At 36.0% G+C, this 22,713-nt stretch overlaps 1 protein-coding gene across 6 annotated transcripts in view; it reads left to right on the top strand.

Moving 5' to 3' along the window:
• Window positions 1–22,713, top strand: part of DMD (dystrophin) — a 2,094,983-nt gene that overhangs the window by 1,370,877 nt on the left and 701,393 nt on the right. For all 6 annotated transcript variants that reach the window (XM_032330377.1, XM_032330378.1, XM_032330375.1 and 3 more), the window contains one exon: window positions 66–230. In XM_032330377.1, the coding sequence (XP_032186268.1) occupies window positions 66–230 (165 nt within the window). The remainder of the gene's footprint in view (window positions 1–65; window positions 231–22,713) is intronic.

The raw sequence follows: 22,713 nt of genomic DNA, 5'->3' as shown, positions 1-22,713 counted from the left end.
ATATATTTATTTTTTGCTTTTTTATTTAAACCATGGGAATCTTCACCTCTTTTTTTTCCCTTCAGGTTTCTAGAGATTTGCCTGAGAAACAAGGAGAAATTGAGGCACACATAAAAGACCTTGGACAGATAGAAGAGCAGTTAAATCACCTGCTTCTGTGGCTGTCTCCTATTCGGAATCAGTTGGAAATTTACAATCAACCAAATCAAACAGGACCATTTGACATTAAGGTATGGACTCTTTGCTTTAAATATTATTTTCTAAAAAATGGCAGTCACTCAACTAAGTTTCTCATGCATTAACATAATCACCATTGTTGTTATAATGTTAATAATAATAATAATAAATTGACTAGCATTTATTGTTTTCTCTTACAGCACTTACTAGCAATAATGTATTCATTAAACTCTTTTTTTTTTAAAGATTTATTTATTTATTTATTTGACAGAGAGAGAGAGAGAGAGAGATCACAAGTAGGCAGAGAGGCAGGCAGAGAGAGAGAGAGGAAGGGAAGCAGGCTCCCTGCTGAGCAGAGAGCCCGATGTGGGACTCGATCCCAGGATCCTGAGATCATGACCTGAGCCGAAGGCAGTGGCTTAACCCACTGAGCCACCCAGGTGCCCCCTATTCATTAAACTCTTATAACTGGAATGCCTTCAACATCTTTGCTACTATGACCCGTTTGCCATCCCTACTTTAATTGCACTCAGTATATGTTTGTAGACTCCTTATCTAAAACTAAAGTTGTTTAGGACATTAGGTGCCTACCAAATACAGTATAGGCTCTTTAGTAAATATTAGAAAACCCTCTCAGGCTGTCTGCAGTTTACCTTTGTATCCTTTTTTTCTGCCAGCAACCTCCCTTTATATTCTAGCCACAACAAATTATGTTATGTTTAAATGTATGTGGTTTCATGTCATGTTTGTGTCTTTGATCTCTCTTCCTTAAATTACTTCTTCCTCCTTTGTTGGCATGATGAACTTTTCTATATCCTTCAAAACTCAATTCAATGTCTTTACTTCTTTAAAAGTTTTTTTGAGGGACACCTGGGTGGCTCAGTTGGTTAAGCAGCTGCCTTCGGCTCAGGTCATGATCCCAGCGTCCTGGGATCGAGTCCCACATCGGGCTCCTTGCTCGGCGGGGAGCCTGCTTCTCCCTCTGCCTCTGCCTGCCATTCTGTCTGCCTGTGCTCGCTCTCTCCCCTCTCTCTCTGATAAATAAATAAAATCTTTAAAAAAAAAAGTTTTTTTGATACCCCAAGTAGAATAGAAAGCCCTCTTAGATTTCTTATAAACCTCTGTGTCCATTTTCTGTTAACCTTTGTACACTGACTTACACATAAATTTTACAGACCTGAGTACATCATGACACTCTTCTTGGAATACAGAGGGCTTCTTCTTACTTACCTGCCTCATTCCCCTCCTTTCTGAACACCCCCATCTTAGGGCCCAGTGTCTGATGGATACCTGTATTTTTTAATCAAAGTATAAAGGTGGTAATGAGACACCCAGAGTGGTGATGAGGTGCCACAGGTAAACCTACTGCTCTAGACCAACATGCCAGTTGGACCCCACCATCTCCTCCTTTTAGTGTCCCTGTGGACATTGACTGTCCCTATCTTCTCTCTCTTCCCAGGAGCATATTCCAAAGACTTATCCCAACTTGATACCCTGCTTTGCATCTCCTATGGGCCAACAACATTAAACAGCTAATCACATAAAGCAATAAAATTGAAATCTCAACCTCTTGATTAATGTAAGCATGGGCAATTTCAGACTAAATAAGTAACATCTTAAGTAAAGTTTTACTTTTAGTTTACTGACCCTGATTTTTCATTTTGCTTGCTTTCCAAGGTTAACACAGCCTCGTGCTTTTTATCTCCATGTAGGTGCTGTTTTGCTGGGAGATAAGGCAAGGATAAAATAAAGTGTGAGGTTATTCTAGAGAAGAGAAAGTCCAAGTTTAGGAAAGATGGGCTTGAGTGAGATTAAGGAGAGAGAGAAAGAGAGAGAGAGAGAGGTTGGGAACAACTAAAATGAGTTATGTTTGCAAAGTGCACTCCGCTACTTTCACCTTACCTCTTCCTGCCATGTATATCCACCATTCTGTTAGCAACTCCCGAGCTCAGATGATACCATGTACATCACAGATAGACATCATTTTGCCACTGCAAAACCCAGGCTGCTCATCTAGTGGCATGGTCTTCCATTCAAGTTTAACAAGTAAGATCAAGTCACAGTAGTCTTTACCCAAACAAATTTTACTGATCCAGATTTTTTTTTTTTAAAATATATGTTTATACCCAAACAAATTTTAGTTGGTTTTATGAAAGTATACAGGACAGGGAACAACACAGTTGGTACAGTGGTGACACAGCAGAGGTCTTGACACCAGACCCTGGATTCTGATGCACCATTCATCCTGTGTTTGGGTTAGGTGTAGTCACAGGAACAAGACTGGTTGAGTGCAAAGCCATGTCATCATTCAGGGAAGCCACCAGTCCTGGAAAGCCTTCACTGTTTTTACCTTGCTAGCACAGTGCCCTCAGTGGTACTTGGGGTACAGTCTCCAGTGCAACTGCATCTCCTTGATGCTCATTTTTCAGTGGTCAGTCATCTCAACAAAGACATAGTTATTCACTCCAACAAACAGTAACCTCAGCCATATTCTCTTGGTTCTAGCATAATCTTAAGTATTTCTTGATTTAGTATTATAAAGAGGAAGGCAATAATCTCTTTGTTCCAAGTCAGAAGGAGCTTTCTGTAACTCACAGGCAAAAGCACATTCCTTTACTTTTAAATATAATCTTTAGTTAAAATGAGCTGCTTCATTCAAGTAATAAAAAAATATATTCAATATTAGCTATCTCTGTACATGGAATATATTTAATAGGAAGGATAACAAAATCCTTTGATGTGAAGGGATGTTATTGACTGAACCCAAGTGACTTTAGTCCCAGTCTCAACCTCCCCACCCACACATAATTGTTCCCAAATATGGAAAACTTGTGTTGGCCATTTGTTTGCCCATAGCCCATACATCCATGCCAAATAAGTCCCTGCAGTTTAGAGTGAAAGCTCCTCTCAGCTGTGTTAATCACTTTCCTTTATCAAAGCTACAAGTCCACACTCTCACTGCTGTGTGTACTTTTGGAGAGTCATGATATTTGCCTCCTGCAGCTTGGTCTAAATCACTAAGGGGAGAGGCAGCTGCTTTTTCCCTGGCAGTAAAATTCCTTGGCTTCAGTCCTCTGCGCATATTCTGAGTTTCTCATATCTGGAGTGTAGATTTCAAAAATATTCCCTTAGCCTTTTCCTTCTTCCCTGTGGCTATATCCAAGGCAATAAAGATCATAAAATCATATATATGGTGACTTGAGACATTCTCCCTATAATTCTCAGACCCCTAGCTTGTAATCAGGAAATAGCAACCTGTGTGATTAATACTAACTTAACTATTTCTTTATCCCTCTTTGTCTAGCTTCTATCTAAATTCACTGCCTAATAAATGATTTATTAAGATTGCTCAGAGTTCTTTTACTATAAGATATGTGATTTTAGTCTGTACAGCCTGGTATAGCTCTCTATTTAAAGAGATTAAACTTCTTCTTTTTTCAGTCAAAGAGAGATGGAAAAATGGACTTTAAACTACTGAAAACCAAAAATAGTTTTTAAATACTTTTGTGGACATGACCATTTTTTAACACCGAGAAAGAAACTCCTTTCTAAAATCTTAGGAATGAGTGAGTGCAAAGAAAGTAGATGCACAAGGAGCCTCCAATTCCTAAATGTAAAAAAATTGTCTTTGTCTGTCCATGGGCGCCATGGCTACCTCTGAAACAAAAGAGCCTAAGGCCTTGACATCCAGGTCATTTGTTTTCTCTAGTCAAACTCAGAGCACCTGTTAGAAAAATATGTAATACCCTCTGTGAGCCTCAGTTTTGCCTGCTTGGCACTTCATGCTTATTGATGAAATGCAGCTAGCTGTGTAATGAAACCCAAATAAAAAAAGCCTTAAGGGCTCTGTTCTAATACATTGTTTATGCTGGAGTGAAAATTGACTGCACATTGCTTGGCTTGTGCAATTTACTCCCAAAATATTCCTATTCAGGAAATCCTGCAAATAGCAATACTCATCTTGAAAAATCACCTCACCGAACCCTTAGCAAACTGAGAAACATAATCAATGAGATTGTGATGTAGAAGGTGAAAATTAGGCATCATCACAGACCTTTCCCTTCAGTCAGCCCACTAGAAGGCATGCCTTTGAATTTAGATTTTCAAAGATACTCTCAATTTAGACATAAAATATGTTGATTTCAGATTTTAGAAATGATAATTGAATGCAAAGAACAGGGAACCAGTTAGAATTTCTCTAAAGGGTCTTATGTTTTTAATCTTTAATGAATGCTGTCAATAATGAGCTGTAGGTATACTATTTATCTGACATAAAACTGCCTAACTACTGCTTTCAAAACTTTGTGTGAAAATATGAGGGGAGGCGGGACACGTAATGTTATGTTAAGTCTTACTGACTGAAATACCTTCATATTGAAGACGGGAAAGTTTTCTTTTTCCCTTCAAGAATGACTTTGCTTCTGTGATCTATAAATAACATGACATACTGTTCTGTTGACTCTTCCCTTCCATGTAAGAAAATTAATCGCCCATAATGACGAGTCCACAAAGAAAACTTTGTGGACACAATTAGAGTAACTGAATGATAAAGTATTCGAGCATCCAGACCCTTCTGCATGTGTGTTCATGTTGCTGTGAGTGTTGTCAAAAAAAAAAAAAAGCACTGGATAACTTAATAGGCAAGGAAGACTTTATTCAAGGGTATTGAAATAGGAGAGAGAGACTGAAGTCAACTCCACTGAATCAAAAGGCAGCAAATATTTTAATCACTGGGATGAGCTAGTGTTAAAGTACTGGGGGACACTAGTGGGGACATTGGTGACTGTGATTTGGCCTTGTGTGTTTGCTAATTGTCCCTTACTGAAGGGAGGTTACTATCCCCCTCCACCCCACACTGAGATGAAAAGCCAGTTAGCCTTCCTACTTCCACTACTTCCACTTCAATGCGGTGGCTCCCAGCTATTTGAGAAAAACATTTAGAGGTGGTAAAAGACTTATTTCTCAAAGAGGCAAATGAGGAATTTAAAATTGAAAATTTTCTCAAGTGAAGGCACGAAGAAAAAAGAGTTCAGGCCTATAATCAGGAAGAAACCCATCTAATCCTTCAGTCAACATTAAGGAGAATGCCAAGGCTATCTTTGTCACTGCCTTCTTTTGTCCAGGGGAAGCCAGTTTTCCCACTGAACAGCTTGGGAAAGGTACTCCAAGCCAGTTATTTCAGAAGCTTTCTGTTGTTCAAGGACTACTTGAACTGAAACTTGGTAGCAGAGAATTTTGCAGCACAGTGTAAGCAATTAGGTATTTAATAAGGGGTATTTTCTATGGTAGTAAAAAGAAAAACAAAGATTAATGGTTGGAACCAACTATAAACCCAGTTTCCAAGTCCAGAGGGCAGCCAATGAAGAAGATTCCTGGAGGCTGGGCTGGAAACATCTTTAGATGGTGATGTGACAATGGCAGTGGCCATTTTATGACTGAATATTTGGGGTGACAGCACAGACATCAGAGAGTTTTTATAAGATTGTCCACGGTCATAGCTATTTCCTGTAGCAGAGCATAAAAGCTGTGGGACTCCCAGTGAACTTTCTGAGAAGGCCTTATAGGCAGTGCTCCAGGCATGCAGGTTGTCCATAGATAATTCACTGTGCTGACGAGTCCTTTGAAGCCAGTATCAAGTGGTCCAGCTTCGGCTCTCTGGGTTTCTTTAGAGCCTGAGAGGAAAGTTCAACTATAGAACAATCTAGGATCTCTATAATGCTCTAAGTAGTTAGCTTTTAGTTCTCAGTGATGCCAGGTCAGGAGAAGAGAAGAAAAATGGAAACACGAGTTTGGAAAGTTGTAGTCAGATATTGAAGGAAACTAAAGGAATTGAAAATTTGGTAAGGATGAACAAAATGTGTGAGACAGTCCAATTTGCAGGTCGGTAACAATATCACATAGTTTACAGGGAAATAGGAAAGAGCCCAAAGGCAAAGAACGAGACTAGAATCAGGGTGTGCTCCAGTGTTCCACTGAAACATAATTTGGGTTTTTCTACAGTCACCTCCCATGTGATCGAAGGTACTCCCAGTAATATTATTATTGCTTACCAAATAAAGCTGGACTGTATTTATGGAAGTTCAGCAAGGATAGTAGCCAGCTATACAGGCTTTTCAAAGTCTGTGTTGCTGTAAATTTTTATGAAGAATCTCAGATTTGACTTTTAAAAGGTTCATGAGATTAGAAATCCATGCCAAGAACTTGCCATGAGATGTTACCTGCAATACCTATAGATTGGGGTGAATTTTTCTACTCTGACAGACCTCAAAATATCCTAAGGCTTCCTGGAACTGCCAGGAAGTGACCTTCCTTATTTACCTGTAAGACTGGACATCCCATAAGACAGGCTCATTTTCTGAAGAGAGGGCTTTGTAAACATTATCTCCAAAGAGTATACTCTGGTTCTTTAAAACTATCTGGTCATAACCAATTTTGTGTATATCATTCTCAAATATGACATTCCAGTCAAATCCTTGGTTATATAATCAATTTTCTCAATTATGTCCTGTTACAAGAAAGACAGATTCTTATTGAATCTGTGCAAATAATCATATTGCCAGGAAAATAAAATTACTCTATAGGAGTTTATGAATTCTGGAGGCAGGGAGAAAAAGATGAATATTTCATTTCTGTTTATAAAAGTATAATCTACTAAATTGATCTGAGATAGAGATGGCTTAAGAAAAAAGAAAAAAGGAGTTCCTTGTGTCAAGAAAACAGAACATTAAAGCATCAGCAGTATTCCAAACAAAAGCCTTAATCAAGTGATTCGTCATCAGTTCAATCACTTCTCTGTAATTGATTGTCGTTTTGCTTGATCTCCAGCTAGCAGTTTCATAAACCCATCAGATTCTCCACTGGAGTTCCAGAAATCCTGATTCGGTCAAAGCTATTTAAGCAAAGCAGCAGATGGTTGTGCCCTAGAGTACCTGATATTGTCCTTTCCATGGGTCTCTGAGATAGTCCCTTATTGTTGAAGACAAGAATTCTGGCCCTGTAGCTGATTACAAGCACTTTCAGGGAGCCTCAGAGTAAAACAACTCTCTGTAAATGATAATAGGCTTCAAACAGCCATTGTTAAAAAATAAAAAATAAATAAATAAATAATCTGGTGAGAATTCACTTAAAGGAATTCAGTCAGTCGTTTCTGTGGCATACAACATTTCCGGGTAATAACTAGAATTATCACTGATGACATTATACTATGGTCTGTTAGGCAAAGCAGAACCAAGTCGTATCATGGACAGCAAGGGCATTGACTAATTTCTTTCTTTCTTTTTTTTTTTTTTTAAAGATTTTATTTATTTATTTGTCCTAGAGAGAGAAGTGAGAGCAAGCACAGGCAGAGTGGCAGGCAGAGGCAGAGGGAGAAGCAGGCTCCCTACCAAGCAAGGAGCCCGATGCGGGACTCGATCCCAGGACGCAGGGATCATGACCTGAGCCGAAGGCAGCCGCTCAACCAACTGAGCCACCCAGGCGTCCCATAATTTCTAGTAACTTGATATAATTACTGAAATATTTATGTTAATAACATGTGACCCATACAAATATAACTTCTTTTTTTATAATGCTTTTTATGCTGACTCAACATAACAAATAAGCCTAACTATTCTTCATATATCTTTTTTAGATATTAAGAGAGAACAAATGTGAGAGAACAAATCTGGAGATTTTTCATGTCAGTTTGAGATCAAGATTTCATTTTGGGTTTGATTTGTGGAAGGCAAAATATCAAAGGTTGCCAAAAATGTGAAGAAGTTCAAACCCTTGGTTAAATAGGATCATGGGTCACTGACACAGTGCTTGACTACCTATTTAAACAAAGTGACAGTGAAAGGTTTCAAAAATAAACCTAGGAGGTGACATGGTTATAAAAGGCTGGCTCTCCCGAAAGTGAGAAGATTCTTAAATAATCTAGGACATGATAAAATCCACATAAAACACAGGAAATTATTCTGATAAGACACAATCATTCTTGCTTACTTGAATTACTCAGAAGGTAAAGAAAAAGTTTTTACAACCTGTTATTAAGAACAAATCAATAATCCAAGAAAATTTTGTCATTTTAATGAAGAAAAAAAATGAACTTTAGTTTTGCATTAATATACTGTGGATACTAAAGCTCATTTGTAAAAAGCTTATAAATAAACCCATTCAATCATAGTAAGCTTTGATCACATGAAACAAAATTTCCTTTCCACGAACTTTCTACAACTTTCAATAACCACTCAGATTTTGTCCTACACTAAGGACAAAATTACTCTCTTCTTAGTTAACAAAACCAATGCTATTACACACCTTTCATATGTTGCATACAGAGTTGTTTCTCTTTGACCTTAATGTTTCTAAAAGTTTCATTTATATATATTGATTGTACCTTTTTAACTATTAGTAACTTTTATTTTATAGAAAAAAACAGGAAGCATATAAATGTGAACTGTCATATGCTAGCATTTTGTAGCAGACTAGCAACAATTATGAAAACAAGTTGAGGTTATATTTAATATGAAGTCTAAATGTTTTCATTCAGTATTTGTGTAGGAGACTGTTAAGCTTTTCTTTGGATTTAATAAGTAATCTTATGGAAGCTGTGGATGAAAATTTGGGTGAGTGACTAAAGCTGTAGCGCAAGGCAATCTGGGTGTCTCCAAAGCCCATCTAAGTCTATAAAAAACCAGTTTGTTTCCAGGTAGTCTTTTCAGCTTCAAGAGATTACTTTTGGGGTTCCTTAGTCTTTTGAGAGCCCCCTATGGGGCACGAAGCACAAAGCTCATAGTTGAATTAAAGGATGGTGTAGGCAGGAAGTGGTCTGGCAGAGGTGAACAGATGGGAGATAAGAAGGTTTTGAAAGGCAATATATCAAAAAATTCAAGGCAGCTAAGGGAAAGTTCAAAGGTGACAAAAAGAAAGAATAGCAGAGGTTAGGGGAAGGGAGAGGTCCTAGATGAACCAGTGTAGGGAGATCATAAGTTTCCCCAAAAGGCCATAGAAATTCCACATTATCTTTAGTAAAACCAAGTCAACAAGGAGGGAAACTGACAGCTCCACCCACAGATATTCTCTTCAAAGAATCAGAACAGTGAGAACTTCCCATGGCAAAGGAGGAACCAAAGTAACAACAAAGTAAGAATGCCAGAAAAAGAGTGCTTTAAATGCCAAAGAACTGAAGTTCAAGCAAATGAGATCTCGATGAGAATGTAATATGTTCTACACCCTTGGTAGCTTTCAAACAAAAAATCTTGGGCTCTAACCCAGCACCTAGAGTCAACTCAAACTCCTAAGAAAATGTATGTCCTTACTATGCTTCCAGAGACTATCAATCAGGAGCACTGGATTTTGAGTTAGATTCCTCACTGGATCCTCAGTCAGTAAGGGGTGTGTCATTTTGTTCACATAATTAGCTTTTTGGAAGTTAATGTTATCTAGTTCACTGTTAGGGAGATAATTCACATACAAGGAGTTTATTCACATTCAAATAGTTACTCCCTTAGATAGCTGTGTACTAGCTCAGAATTAGAAGAAGAGATCTAATTTAGTTGGTTTTTTTTTTTTTTTTTTTAAGACATGATGTTGGGAAGGCTAGGAACCGAGAAGACACTAACTTTTTATATCTAATCCTCCTTTCTAGAAAAATAGTTTCAGTGTTTTCTATTAAGTACATTAATATTTCCATGGGATGTGTCCTGAAAAATAGTGAGTAAAAGTTTTTGGACAAAAAGGTAAAATATTCTCATTTCATACAACTGAAATGAGGTTTATTGGACATTAACCACCGCCCCCGCTCCAAATTTAGGTTGCTTCTGGGCAAGAGTATATGTAATTCCAGCTCCAATAAAATCTTGAAGATTGTTGGTTTGTGGATAAATCCATATTTTAAAGGAATTAGGCATAGACCTTTCTCTTGGAACACTGAAAATCATAATTTTATCTATTACTGTTTATCCCTCCTCTCAACTCCAAAAACCATTGCTTGGTTAAGGTAGCATAATAATGGGAAGAGAAACAAAAGAGCCATGTTTAGATCCCAGCTGTGACACTTAACTGGGTTTATGACACTGTTTAATTTGCCTTTCTTATCCTTACTTGCCTCTTGATTAATAATGAAAAATTGGGCCAATTTCTCTGGCACTTGATAGATTAAGGTACAACTATGGTGGGAATACATTTTCCTAAAATAATAGGAAAAGATGGTGAATGGGACCTTTTCTAGTGCAGCTGGAATTTTGACAAGAACCTCTAAGAAGAAAAATTAGGCTTGCAAAATACAGCACCCTTTCAAAAGAAAGTTGTAAGCTGCTACCAGAAAACCAATCCAAAAAAAGACTGTGGATAGTCATGAGATTTTCATTTTCTTTCATCCAACCAAATTGCCCATGTAAGGAAAAGATTATAAACTTGAGAAGTTTCTTGAATTGGGAATTCCTGGAACAGAGAATTCAAGTAGGACTAAGATTTTGTTGGCTAAGAGGAAACTGGTATGTAGTTTTTTGTTTTTGTCTCTTTTTTTCCTACTTACTTCATGAGGGAGAGAAGAGTGTTTTTCTTTCTCACCTGCCTAGGCAAGGAGGAAAGCTCCCCCAAATCCTCTATTACAGTGGTATGTATACCATTCTGCTTAGAAAACTCTCCAAATAGCTTAGAAAACTCAGTATCCTCCTGAACTTTCTAAACTTGACGTATGTTTTCTCCCATGACGTATTGTAAATATTGACATTCAAAAAGTGTTTCATTACTCTTTTGAATATATCCAGTAGACTTCAAATACCACAGCAATATAATATCTACCATCTTCTACTTGAAAAAGTACACAAACTCATCTTTAAGTTTCATAGCATTTTTCTTTCTTCTTTATATTTCCATTCTATTTCCCCAAAGAAGTGTATTCTAATGTAATATATATTTATACTATAAAGCCTTTTATTAACCACTTTATCATACTTCTCTATGACAAATATATCTATGTGTATTTAAATTCAATCTTTACAAACACTTTTCTATAAGTATAAAGCTTTAAGTATTTTAAAATATCCATTAGATTGAATTATATCTACAATTACCAATAATAAATATACTTAGTAATAATGAAATTACTTAAGTATATACAACTTCTGATAAGTAATTATTAAGCATAATCAATAGATTTTTATTGGAAATTAATCTATTAGTGAAATGGATAGGTAGGTGCTTGATGGTATCTTGATTAAAAGAGAATTTCAGTCATCAATGTTTTGAATCATATTTTTATTTTTCATAAATGTATATTGGGCACAGTACACCATTGGGATACATCAGAAGAGACATGCTTTTATTTTGTAGAGTTGGAAGACTATAATTAACCAAAAGATGGGAATAGTAATTGGTATGATGTTCGTGTACCACAGGAATAAAACCAGGAGACTCCCTTGTTGAAGCTAGAATTTGGAAACTGATTCCATGGACACAATCTATGCCCACATATCCCTAAGAAAGTCTTTGTGTACCTCCAGCAGCATATCCCAGTCTGAAGAATGTTAGTCTAAGAAATATGGGTATGCTACGAGAAGGAGAAAGGGGAAATTTAGTCCCTTGCTGGAGGCTTGTTAAGCTGCCAAAATACCACAGAGGTCATCCAGCATAGTGCATGCTTTTAATCATTGCATAGTTCCTTACTCCAGCAATATTTGTATCACAGTGTTGACTCACACTGAACTTATTAGTATCTAAAGTCACTGGTTCTTTTTCACATGTGCTGCTTCTAGTTGACCTTTTCTCCGTCCTGCTCTTGGGTCATCTACTTTTTTTTGGAATTAGATGCAAAGACATCAACCCTTTCCCTGGCCCTGCTTATCTTACTTGCCCACTAAGGTGCCTGGAGCTTGGGTCCAGTACCTCCCATTTCTTGAACCAGTTCTGAAAAATACAGTGAAAACACAAGAAGCACACTACCACTAGAGGTAGCTTCTATAACTGGCAGTATTGTTCTGTGTCTGGGTTTGGGTTCATCTCTGGTGATTTGAACTTCTATATTTTCATTGACACTGTCACCTTCTGCTAACAACCTCCTCCACCTCAGTTGTGATTGCTCTGCCCTACTAGTTTTCTCCCCTTGCACTCTGCCTCCCCACCCAGAAGGGAAACCTGTTTTGAACCCCAAACTATATGAAGCCTTAATAAACTTGTTAACCCATCAATCTGGTTTGATGGCAGAGATGGAGAGGTGGTGATCTTCAGGTCCTGATTCTATAATACAGTGTATTGCAATCTCTTCATTTCTTTTCAACTTCCGATTTCATGTCTGCCTTCCATAACTTCATCTATGTTATAAACAATTTTCTTCTCAAATAGCCTGAATCCTAAGAGAGCCCTACAGCACATCACTAAAACCTTTCCTCTGTGTTGACATCAATTCAAGCTTCAATTTACTTTGACCAATTGTTCAATTAGTTGCCAAATTCTAATTGCTTTATTTCCTACCTAGCTCATATTGTTCCATTTTGTCCACAAGCGTTAATTTGCAGACTTTATCAAATGTATCAGTGATATGCACATCAATATTTGCATATATCCCTGATCAACCCCTCTAGGCAGAGAAAGACATGAGGCTAAGCTAATGAAATTTCTGTTCAGCTAACAAACCATTTATTAACTACAATGTCCTACTACGTTAAGGTGACTTACTATGTCAAGCAAATTCTTAATTTGCTTAGAGGCAAGCAGATGTATGAATATACTGTTGGAGAGGAAACATTTTTCTCCACCCTTCAAGTTTCTTCTGGCTGGTCTAAGAATTAAATTGACATGAGACACATTAATGGGAGAAAATCAAATTTAATTACATCTATACAGAGAATCCACATAAACATGAGAGATTCCAAAGATTTTCAGTCAAAACAAAATATATTTATCATTCTAACTAAGGAAAAGGAGTGAGGACCTGGGACTTCAAAGGGAAGAAAAGGAATTCACAGGAAGAATGTACATAGTAAATGTTTGATAAATGTTTGCTGAGCCATCCAGAAACAATGGCACCTAGAGAGGACTTCAATCAAACAAGACTTGCTAGGTTCCTCCCTATCTATCATACCTAGTTATTGATGATGGTAGTTTCCTTTCTGGTAGTTTCCCCTCTACCTTTGGGGAGAGGTCAAAGGTTCTGCCTGAGGATTTTCTGTCTCAGTTGTTTTCAGCACAAAATGATCTGCATGCCAAAATGGCACATATTGGTGTGGCAATGAGTGCTCCCCTAAAATACCTCAGTTTACTAAACACAATCAGGGCAGAAACATTTACAATGCAGTGTGGCAAGTATACTCACAAAATGGTGTGATAGCCCAAAAGAATGATACCCAAACCGGCCAAAATATTGTTTACAGCACAGCTACTAAAGTGTGGTCCAAAGACCAACAGTGTCACCTAGAAATTTGTTAGAAATGCGGATCCTTGAGCTTGTCCTTAAACCTCCTGAATCAGAGTAGATGGGAGTGAAGCTCAAGAACCTGTGTTATAACAAGCTCTCCAGAAGATACTTCTACTTTGTATAATTTGGGAGCTCTGATCTCAAGACAGCTTCCTGGAGAATATGGTGCCTGATCTGTATCTTTCCAAAATGGATAGGAACTGATAAAGTGAAATGTGTATGAGGGAAAGGAAAAGGATTCTAGGGAGAAGAAGCAATAGGAACAAAGATAGGGAAGTGATTAATGACACGAAGTGTGGGAAGAAAAACAAATTTAGTGATGTTGAAATACAGCCCAGTTTTGGTGAGGCTTCTATGCTGCTTCAGGGAGCTTAGTCATTATCTTTGAGAGAGGTGGGAATCATTAAAGAGAAGTAACTTGCAAGCCTTCAAATTTGAGGCATGTAGTACCCAAAAAGGGAGTCTGTTTAGGAGGCTATTGAGGTAGTTGAGAAATAACATGATCTTGGGTGAGGTCTTTGGTCATAGCGATAAAGAAAAAGAGATCATTTTGGGAACTATTTTCAAGTTGTTGCTGGTGACCTGTTGATGAGTTATGAAATCAATTTAATGAGTTACTTGAAATAGAATAAGATAGCATAGGGTACAGAGGAATATAATACAAATTATCACTTTGTATTTCCCATGGTATGGGTAAGCAGTGCTTTGGGAAATGTGTTTCCATTTAGATACCACTTTATTTTTGTTTCTAATTTTAAGAGAATTTGCACATTCCTTTTATACACAACAAATTAGTAGTCTATCAATAAGGTCATACTGGGTTAATTACTACAAAGGAGAATAAATTCATCCTTCCATGACAAACTTGGAATGTGTAAATTATTTTATTTATTCATTGAAAAGATAGTGCCTTTCTGCAGTACAAAATGCAAAGCATAGAAGGGCATAAATACTCCCTTGCTTCTCCATCTTTTAGCCACCTCATTTCTCTTCCCACAGGCTAGTTAGGGGTATCAGTTTCTTTGATGACACTCTAAGGATAGGATGTGATGTGTGTGTTTTTGTGTTTGTGGTCTTCCTTCTCCTGTCTTCTGAAGAAAAAAAAATCTTGTACAATACTATAAACACTGTTTCTGCATCATGTTTTTTCTACTTATTGATATATACTGATAATTATTTTCTATATTAGCACCTTAAGGGTGTTCTAGTTTGTTTATTCTTTTCCATTTGCTTATTCTTGTATCCTAAAGATGTACCATAATTTATTTAGCCAACATTCCAATTAAGGAAGATTTCATTTGTCTTCAAGCTTTGTTCCTATTATAAGATGACAATGTAGAACATTATGCTCATGCCCTCTCACACATTGCAAATATATCCATAGGATAAGTTCCTAGAAATAAGATGCCTGGGTTAAGATGGCACTTGTTATTTTAGTAAATACAGCCATATTGCACATCATAGTGTACTCCAGTTGGTAATATGAAGGAGTTTTTCCACACACCTTTGCCAACTCAGTGTGTCATCAACTGTTTTGATCTTTGTTAAGCTAGAAAAAGATGTCATCTCATTGTAATTTTAATTTGTATTCTTCTTTTGAGTGAAGATAAATTTCTTTCAGGATCAAAATAATGTTATAGAATGATTTATATTTTCTTTTTTGTGCACTATTTGTTTTATTCATTGCCATTTTTTTCCTATTAGGTTGTTTGTCTTTTTCTCATTGAGACAAATACAGTTTACAACCTGAAGTGAAAACATGTTCTTTTTACAACAAGGATTCTAATGAATGTTTCTTATGACAAATAGATTCTGGTCTTAAGGTTATAACCTGAAAATATTAAAACAAACCTTTGAAGTTTATGGGAATGGTCTTTGCCCTTTTCAGCAAACAGTCCTATACAGAAATTCAACATGATGACAAATTATAAGATAAATACTGATTTAATTTTGTTAAAAAATTGGGAACAGTTATGTAAATAATTGCTTGCTTTTTCTATCAATCTAATAATAGGTAATGGCTGTAATATAATTTTTCTTTCAAAGCCCCTATATCAACAGACTCTCATTCTTTGAAAATACTTGATTAGCTGAAGAAGACCTGTAGTTTCTCCCTGCATTGCATTTTTTAAAGATTTTATTTATTTATTTGACACAGAAAGAGAGAGATCACAAGTAGGCAGAGAGGCAGGCAGAGTGAGAGGGGGAAGCAGGCTCCCCACTGATCAGAGAACTTGATGCGGGGCTCAATCCCAGGACCCTGTGATCATGACCTGAGCCGAAGGCAGAGGCTTAACCCACTGAGCCACCCAGGTGCCCCTGCATTGCATTTTTTTAGCCAAGTCTTAAATAACTATTTAGAAGATTAAAATTTCATTCCCACACCTTATTTTTCCTTGTGAATATCAAAACTGCACTTTTCCAATCTTCCAGACCACCCAGAGAGGTTTGTGATTTGACTTGCCAGTTTTATTAGTGTCCTAAAATGTAATTTATCTAGATCAAGAGAGTTCATTCTGAGCAGCTGGGGACTTTGTAATCTCTCTTCCCATCTTGGGCACCAGTTCCCTCTCATTTCTATTGTTTTATTCTTTGTAGTTGGGATATCATTCCTCTTGACCTATAAGAAACCCAATAGGAATTAAAGCATTCCCACTTTTATCTTCCATTAACCTGTATTAGACCATCTTCTCCAAAAGCAAACCTCTTTTTTCCTTGAAATTCTTTTGCTCCAAATATACTTTTAGAAGCCTTTTTTTCACCGTAGATCTTTTTTATACATTCTTAGAATCATGTTTTTACTGTACTACAATTTTAATTTTTTTCTTACCAGTCTTCCATTCTGTTAAAAGCAAGTCTTTGTTGCTATTAATAGCAAAACTTACATAATGATACTTTGGAATTGGTTGCATGAGAACTTCAGAAGCAGTGTTACCATTATTTCTTAATTTCCCTCAAAAGAAAGCTCTGCTCTGCATATGGATGCCATCCCCTTCTGAGTATGTATGAGGAGAAACATGGGAACACTTCCAATAGTTTTCGAACAACTTCTGTTTAAGTGAATGAATGGACCACCTGGTTTACCAACTATATCGCCCAAGGGATGACTTTGATTGGCAGACAGAATACAGGGTAGAATCAATGGAAGTTAAATGAGAAAGGTTTTGAACGCTTGATGATAGTGGGTTTTGGTAGAAAATAGCAGGCAAAGATTTCAGATACATTCAGAAATGCTGTGCACCTGCAATTTAGAATTCTCAAAACAGTACCATTTTTTAATAACTTAAAAGGCACAGCCACCTTTCTTGTCTGATTTCAAAAGCTCTATGCATGAAGGTGTTTACTCATAAAATTGTATCATTGGAAGGTAAATGTTACATCCATGAGGTGAGTATGGAAATGAATTAAAATTCTAGGATTAACACTTACCCATTCCCAGTTCTCCTACACACTATCTAGAGCCATGCTTCTCAAACTTTAATGTGGGTGGAATAAGCTGAAGATCTTGTTAGAATGCAGTTTCCTGGTGGTACTGACTACCAGTCTGGGAATGATACTTTGAAAAATATTTTCATGGATTCTTAATTAGGCAAATAGTCATAAATATAATAAATATAGGGGAAGAATTGTATAAATGATATAAATGATATAAATCATATAATGAACAAAATGCAACTTTATGTATTCCTCACAAATCTTCATATACTTCCCCCATGTTGGGCAGTGAGAAGAAAAGACCTCACTCAGAAACAGTTTTATCAATCTCTTTATATGTGTTACTGTCTTTTGAATAAATGGCAAATCTTTCAGATTCCTTAGCTCTCCTCTTGCTCCTTTCTAGGATGCCATCTGTATTGATAGGTGAGGGAAAATTACATGGACTACATGACCTACAATCCCCATGCCAGCCTCTGTACTCTCCTGGACTTTCTAGTCTTACAACATTGTCCCTTGTCTGCCTGGTACCTACCCTACTGACCTCATAGCTCTAAACTTGTATTTTCATCAGGAAATGTGGTGCTCTGCTTACTAAACTGTATTGGTTGCTAAAGGAATCCTTAAATAATTTAGTTACCACTGAAGAACACTTAAAATTCTAAATACATAATTATGATACCTCTAAAAGCAAATGTGACTATCATTATGGGTAAGTGACTGCCAAGAAGTTATAACAACATAAAGCCACACAATGCCCTTTTCTGGTTGGGGGAGGGTATGGATTTGGTGTTAACAGAACAGTGAATCAGGTGCTTGTGGGAAAAAATAAAAACAAGAGAACCTATAACCATAATCTTTGTGATTTTATTTAAAAAGGAGAAGAAAAGAAAAATATGTAGAAAAATTATTTAACACTAAAAATAACACTTTCAGGAATACTTATTTTAAGTGAAACTATTTTACTATTTAATTGTCATCTCATAAACTTACAATTATATAAGCTTCTACTCATATTTGAGAGTTTAAAAAAATTACCAAAATGGTGAAAATTAATTTAGAGATGAATATTTCTAATGAAACTCAGAATTCTTAATGTAAATTTTTAAGGAATACTTGAAATATTCAAATTCAGAATAAACTTAAATAATGTTAGTAGGGAAATACATCACAAGTTACGTGATTCTTCCCATTGAAGATATAAGCAAATTTGGTGCACTAGGTTTGCTTAGAAATGCTGCAGTGTTATTTTTTTCCTAAATATACAGTTCTCTACCTTGAGATTTAATGTATATTACTTAATATGTAATTGAAAAGAATAAAATATTATAAATCTAATTAAAATATAATTCTATATTGTATAAATCTTCCTATCATCTAACAGACAAAATTAGGTGGTTACTACTTTTAGTCAGTTGTACTTGACTTAGATAACACCATTTTATTCCAAATACTTCCAAATTGCCACTTATCTGCTGTTCTTTTTGTCATACCTTTCCCTTATTCTTCCTGGCTCTCCCTTGAGAGCTATAGCGTGTCTGGGCTCATTCCTTTACGTGTTGGAAAATATATATACTATATATGGAATTATACATATTATGGAAGATATCAAATACTTCAATGTGTATCTGATACATATTTTGAAAAGGAGATACCTTAGTTGTTTAATTTGCTCTATAATTTCAATATACAGATCAATATATTAAAAATTTGGGAGTTTGCATGTCCAATACTTCTGAAGCTATAGCTTCCAACTTCTGAACACCTCATTGCCTCCTCTGGACACAACAAGTATTCAGCAATTATTGATCATAAGAAGGCACAAAGTATATAGTTAATAAAAGCACCCATAATTATTTAACTCCCAGTGTTTTAATAACAAAAAACACAGACTGAATTTATAATAACTGAATATGTATTATACTAGTCATTAAAATGAGATTGATTTTAAATAGAAATTAATAACTATTAAGCATTCAAAAGGCAAAATATGGAAGCACTCACTAGAATGTGTAGGCTGCCACTAAAATTCTACTTATTGACCCATGAAATTACAAAACCATGTGTGCATACTTTTAATTTGTAAGATTCATTTGAGAGAACTTTTGTGAATTACCCATAGAGAAAACGTGGATATATAGGCATCTCTGTCTTTTAAATTATCTGATGAAGTAGGTGATAAGGAACAAAAAATTAATAATTCATGGTAACATTTATTACAATAGATCTTCTGGCATTAGCATAGTAATAAGTACTAGTGATTTACATAATTAGAGAGATAACACAAATACAAAATTATGCACACATACACACTCCTGTGCTTTACTCAAAGCTAAGCAGATGTTATCTGAGATACTATACTGATTTTGCCATTATAGCTGAAGTCAGATTTATTAGAGACAGTGTTATGTTTATTATCTTTAGTATCTTCAATGGGTCAGTTATGAATAGAGCATTAACTTTTTTATGACTAAATTAAGCAGAATTCTGGACACTGTAACATTAAGAACAATTATTTAAAGTAGCTTTAGAGAAGAAAAGTAGTCTGTTAAAGGCATGTCTGATTTGAATAAGAATAAAATAATCAATAGAGTTAGAAGGTTAGAAATGAATGATCAGTAGTCATTTCTAATTTTTCATTAATGTAAATATAGCTGAAAGAATATTCTTTGTAGGTATTCTCACAAACCCATGTGACAATACCTGGTAGAAATGCTGACTCATTAGAGTATTCACATCTTTATTATATGTTGTAAATTGCTTTCCACAGGCAGCAGAAAATGACATGAATTTAGTATTTTAATTTGCATATCCCTGGTTAAACAGCTTTTCAAGTTTGTTGGCCCTTCAGATTTTCCCTTTTATGAGTCAAGTCTTCAAATACTTTACCCAATTTTTAACTGGGTTGTTTGTTTTCTCTTACAGATTAATAAAAGTTCTCTGTATAATCTGGGTTCTAACAGTTCTACACATCTGAAATACAGGTCCACAATTCCTTATCCAAAACCTTATCATTGACTTTACAGGAGACCAATGAAAATGTTCACTTAGCTGGAGTGGTAGAAATCATAGAGAGTGAGAATATAAAAATTAAGTTTGGCAGGTTGAATGGAACCCTGGGACCCAAGATGAAGACTGACATGTTATGTGAACCAAAGAAGGGTTATTCTATCATGGGTTCCTTTCTTTTGTTTCAGAAACCCTCGTGTTTGCTTTGTTTTACATATATGTTTAAGGAAAGGCTATTCAGAAGAGAAACTTCAGATTTTTTTTGTTGTCATTGCTATTTTTTTAAACACAAGTCTAATCCAGTTATCCATTTATTGCTTGAGCATATGGAAGAATTTAGAAAGAGTTGTTTTAGATAATAACTGTAATTTTGGTATGGCACTTAGTAGTAATAAACAAAGCATTTTTAATTTTACTTGAAGTGTGTCAATCATGAAGTCAGAGTTAAATTGCTTTTTTCTTTTGAAAATTTTTTATTGAAGTGTAGTTGACATGTAATATTATATTAGTTTCAGGTGTACTCAGTTGCTCTTTGCTTTTTTTGAAAATTACCCTAACTGCTGTTTTATATTTTAGAAAGAAACTTCTACTGTTTTATAATACTTACATTAAGAAAATACTCTCTATCAAGACTATGTCCAGTTGCCATATGGATAATAAATTCAGCATTGTGCTGTATCATTTTAAAGTGATACAGATATCACTGACCAAGGTGAATGTGCAATGCAAGAAAAAGATAAATCCGATATAGCAAGACTACCTTCTGTTCCATATGCCTCTTTATTCCATAGAATACACTGTGTCCCTGAATCCATCTGGGTATTTCAAACAGTGTTTTTAAGAATAATTCAGCCAGAAACTGAAACCTACAATTTTAGTTGGAGTTCATCAGAACCATGTTTAAATGAGGTCTAAGTCATAGTGTGCATAGTAGTGCATCTGAAAAAAATACATAAAAGATGGCATTACAATGTTCCATATAAGGAAAAGGAGAGAAAGGCTATTAATATTAAATCATCCTATTTAATGTACACTGGAAATGAAGACCATGAGAAGACATTCTTTCATTTGCTCATTTATATATTCAATAATTCAGTGGTTCTTAGTCAGGGTTGATTTTATTCTCCAGGGGAATTTGTCAGTGTCTGGGGACTTTCTTGGTTCCCACACCTGCGGGAGAAGGAAGTGGGACTAGCATCTTGTCAATCAGGACCAGGGATGCTGCAAAGCATCCTACGATAAAAAGGCAGTTTCCTATAACAAATCATTGTTCTGATCAAAATGTTGGTCATGCTATGGTTGGAAAAACCCTACTTTAAAATTATATGTTAATCAAAAATACTTTGTTCTGGTTCTAAACCCTGTGATTTATCATGGAAAATCTAACTGTATATATGGAATATACTTTAATTCATACAACATATAGCATGGTAATTAAGCATGCAGGGTATGACTCAGACAGACTGGGGTTCAAATCTTATATCTACCGTCTGTTAGCTTGTGCCTTAGGCAAATTTCTTCACCACTTGTGACTCTAGTTTTTTTTTTTTTTAAATCTGAAAAAAATGACAGTTAAGTGTGGTAAAAGGCTCTGCAGTAGAGCTTGAGTGAGATTAACTAAGATGATTTATGTTAAGTGCATAGCAGAGTGTTTATACTAGTAAATTCTCAATAAATGGTACCAGTTAGTATTACTTCTGCATATACTAAATCATTTGATCTTGACCTACTATGAATATCCTGGTCACATACCATATTTCATTCCTGCGAAGACACCATTGATTAGAATATGCATCATTATTTTATCTGTCACTAAGAAAGAGGTGCTGTCAGTTAGACTGTGACATGCCATCATTTATAAAATGTGTCCCAATTTTAGAGCAATTAATTTGTGGAAAGAAAATGTGGGTCCTAGACATGATTATTATAAAGCCCATCAGCGAGTCTTCTTAGGTGCAACTGAATGAGGCTCCCATTAACTCCATTCAATTTCAAATTCACTTCAAAGGGCGCAGGAACAGAAACACAGTTTCCCAGGAAGGCAGGATCAGGCATCTATCTTTGGTGGGATTAGAATTCACAGGGGCTTGTGCAGCATTCACAGAGCTATGCAAGAAATTTTTCTCCCCTCAACCCCACCGCCCCACTCTGGCATCTGCACACTCCCAGATGACAGGTCAGGTGCAAAGGAAGGAGACTCACCTAGAGGTGCTGTGTCAACTCTGTCCTTGAAGCCTGATGTGCCCCAGGAACCAATATCTTATGACATAGGTAAAGTTTCCAAGATCCATGAAAGATACATGATCAGGTATAAGAGTTACTACACTTAGGGGATCCCCCAAACTATGGCTTTCCATTTAACATTTGTAGTTCATAAGCAGAACTCCAAAGCCAGGTGTAATTTACCCATCAGTCTTTCTTTTTTTTATTATTTTTTTAGCAATATTGTTATGACCTAGTAACACAGTTGACATTACAACTTTGTCAGATTTCCATGTAGAAAAAGCTAGAAAGTTCTTCAGAAATCAACTTTTCATACAGTCGGGCAATACTATCTGTAATTCTCAGATACTGAAATACTAAAACTCAGAGAATTCAAGTGACTTGCTCCAACTCATGAATCACTAAGTCTAAAACCCAGAAGTTCTTGCCCCTCATCTGATCATTTCCAACAACACTGTAATACACCAAAGCGG

This window comes from Mustela erminea, chromosome X, assembly GCF_009829155.1.
Source record: "Mustela erminea isolate mMusErm1 chromosome X, mMusErm1.Pri, whole genome shotgun sequence".
NCBI lineage: Eukaryota > Metazoa > Chordata > Mammalia > Carnivora > Mustelidae > Mustela > Mustela erminea.
Note: the sequence above shows the minus strand (reverse complement) of the source record. Positions and strands in the feature narration are given on the sequence as shown.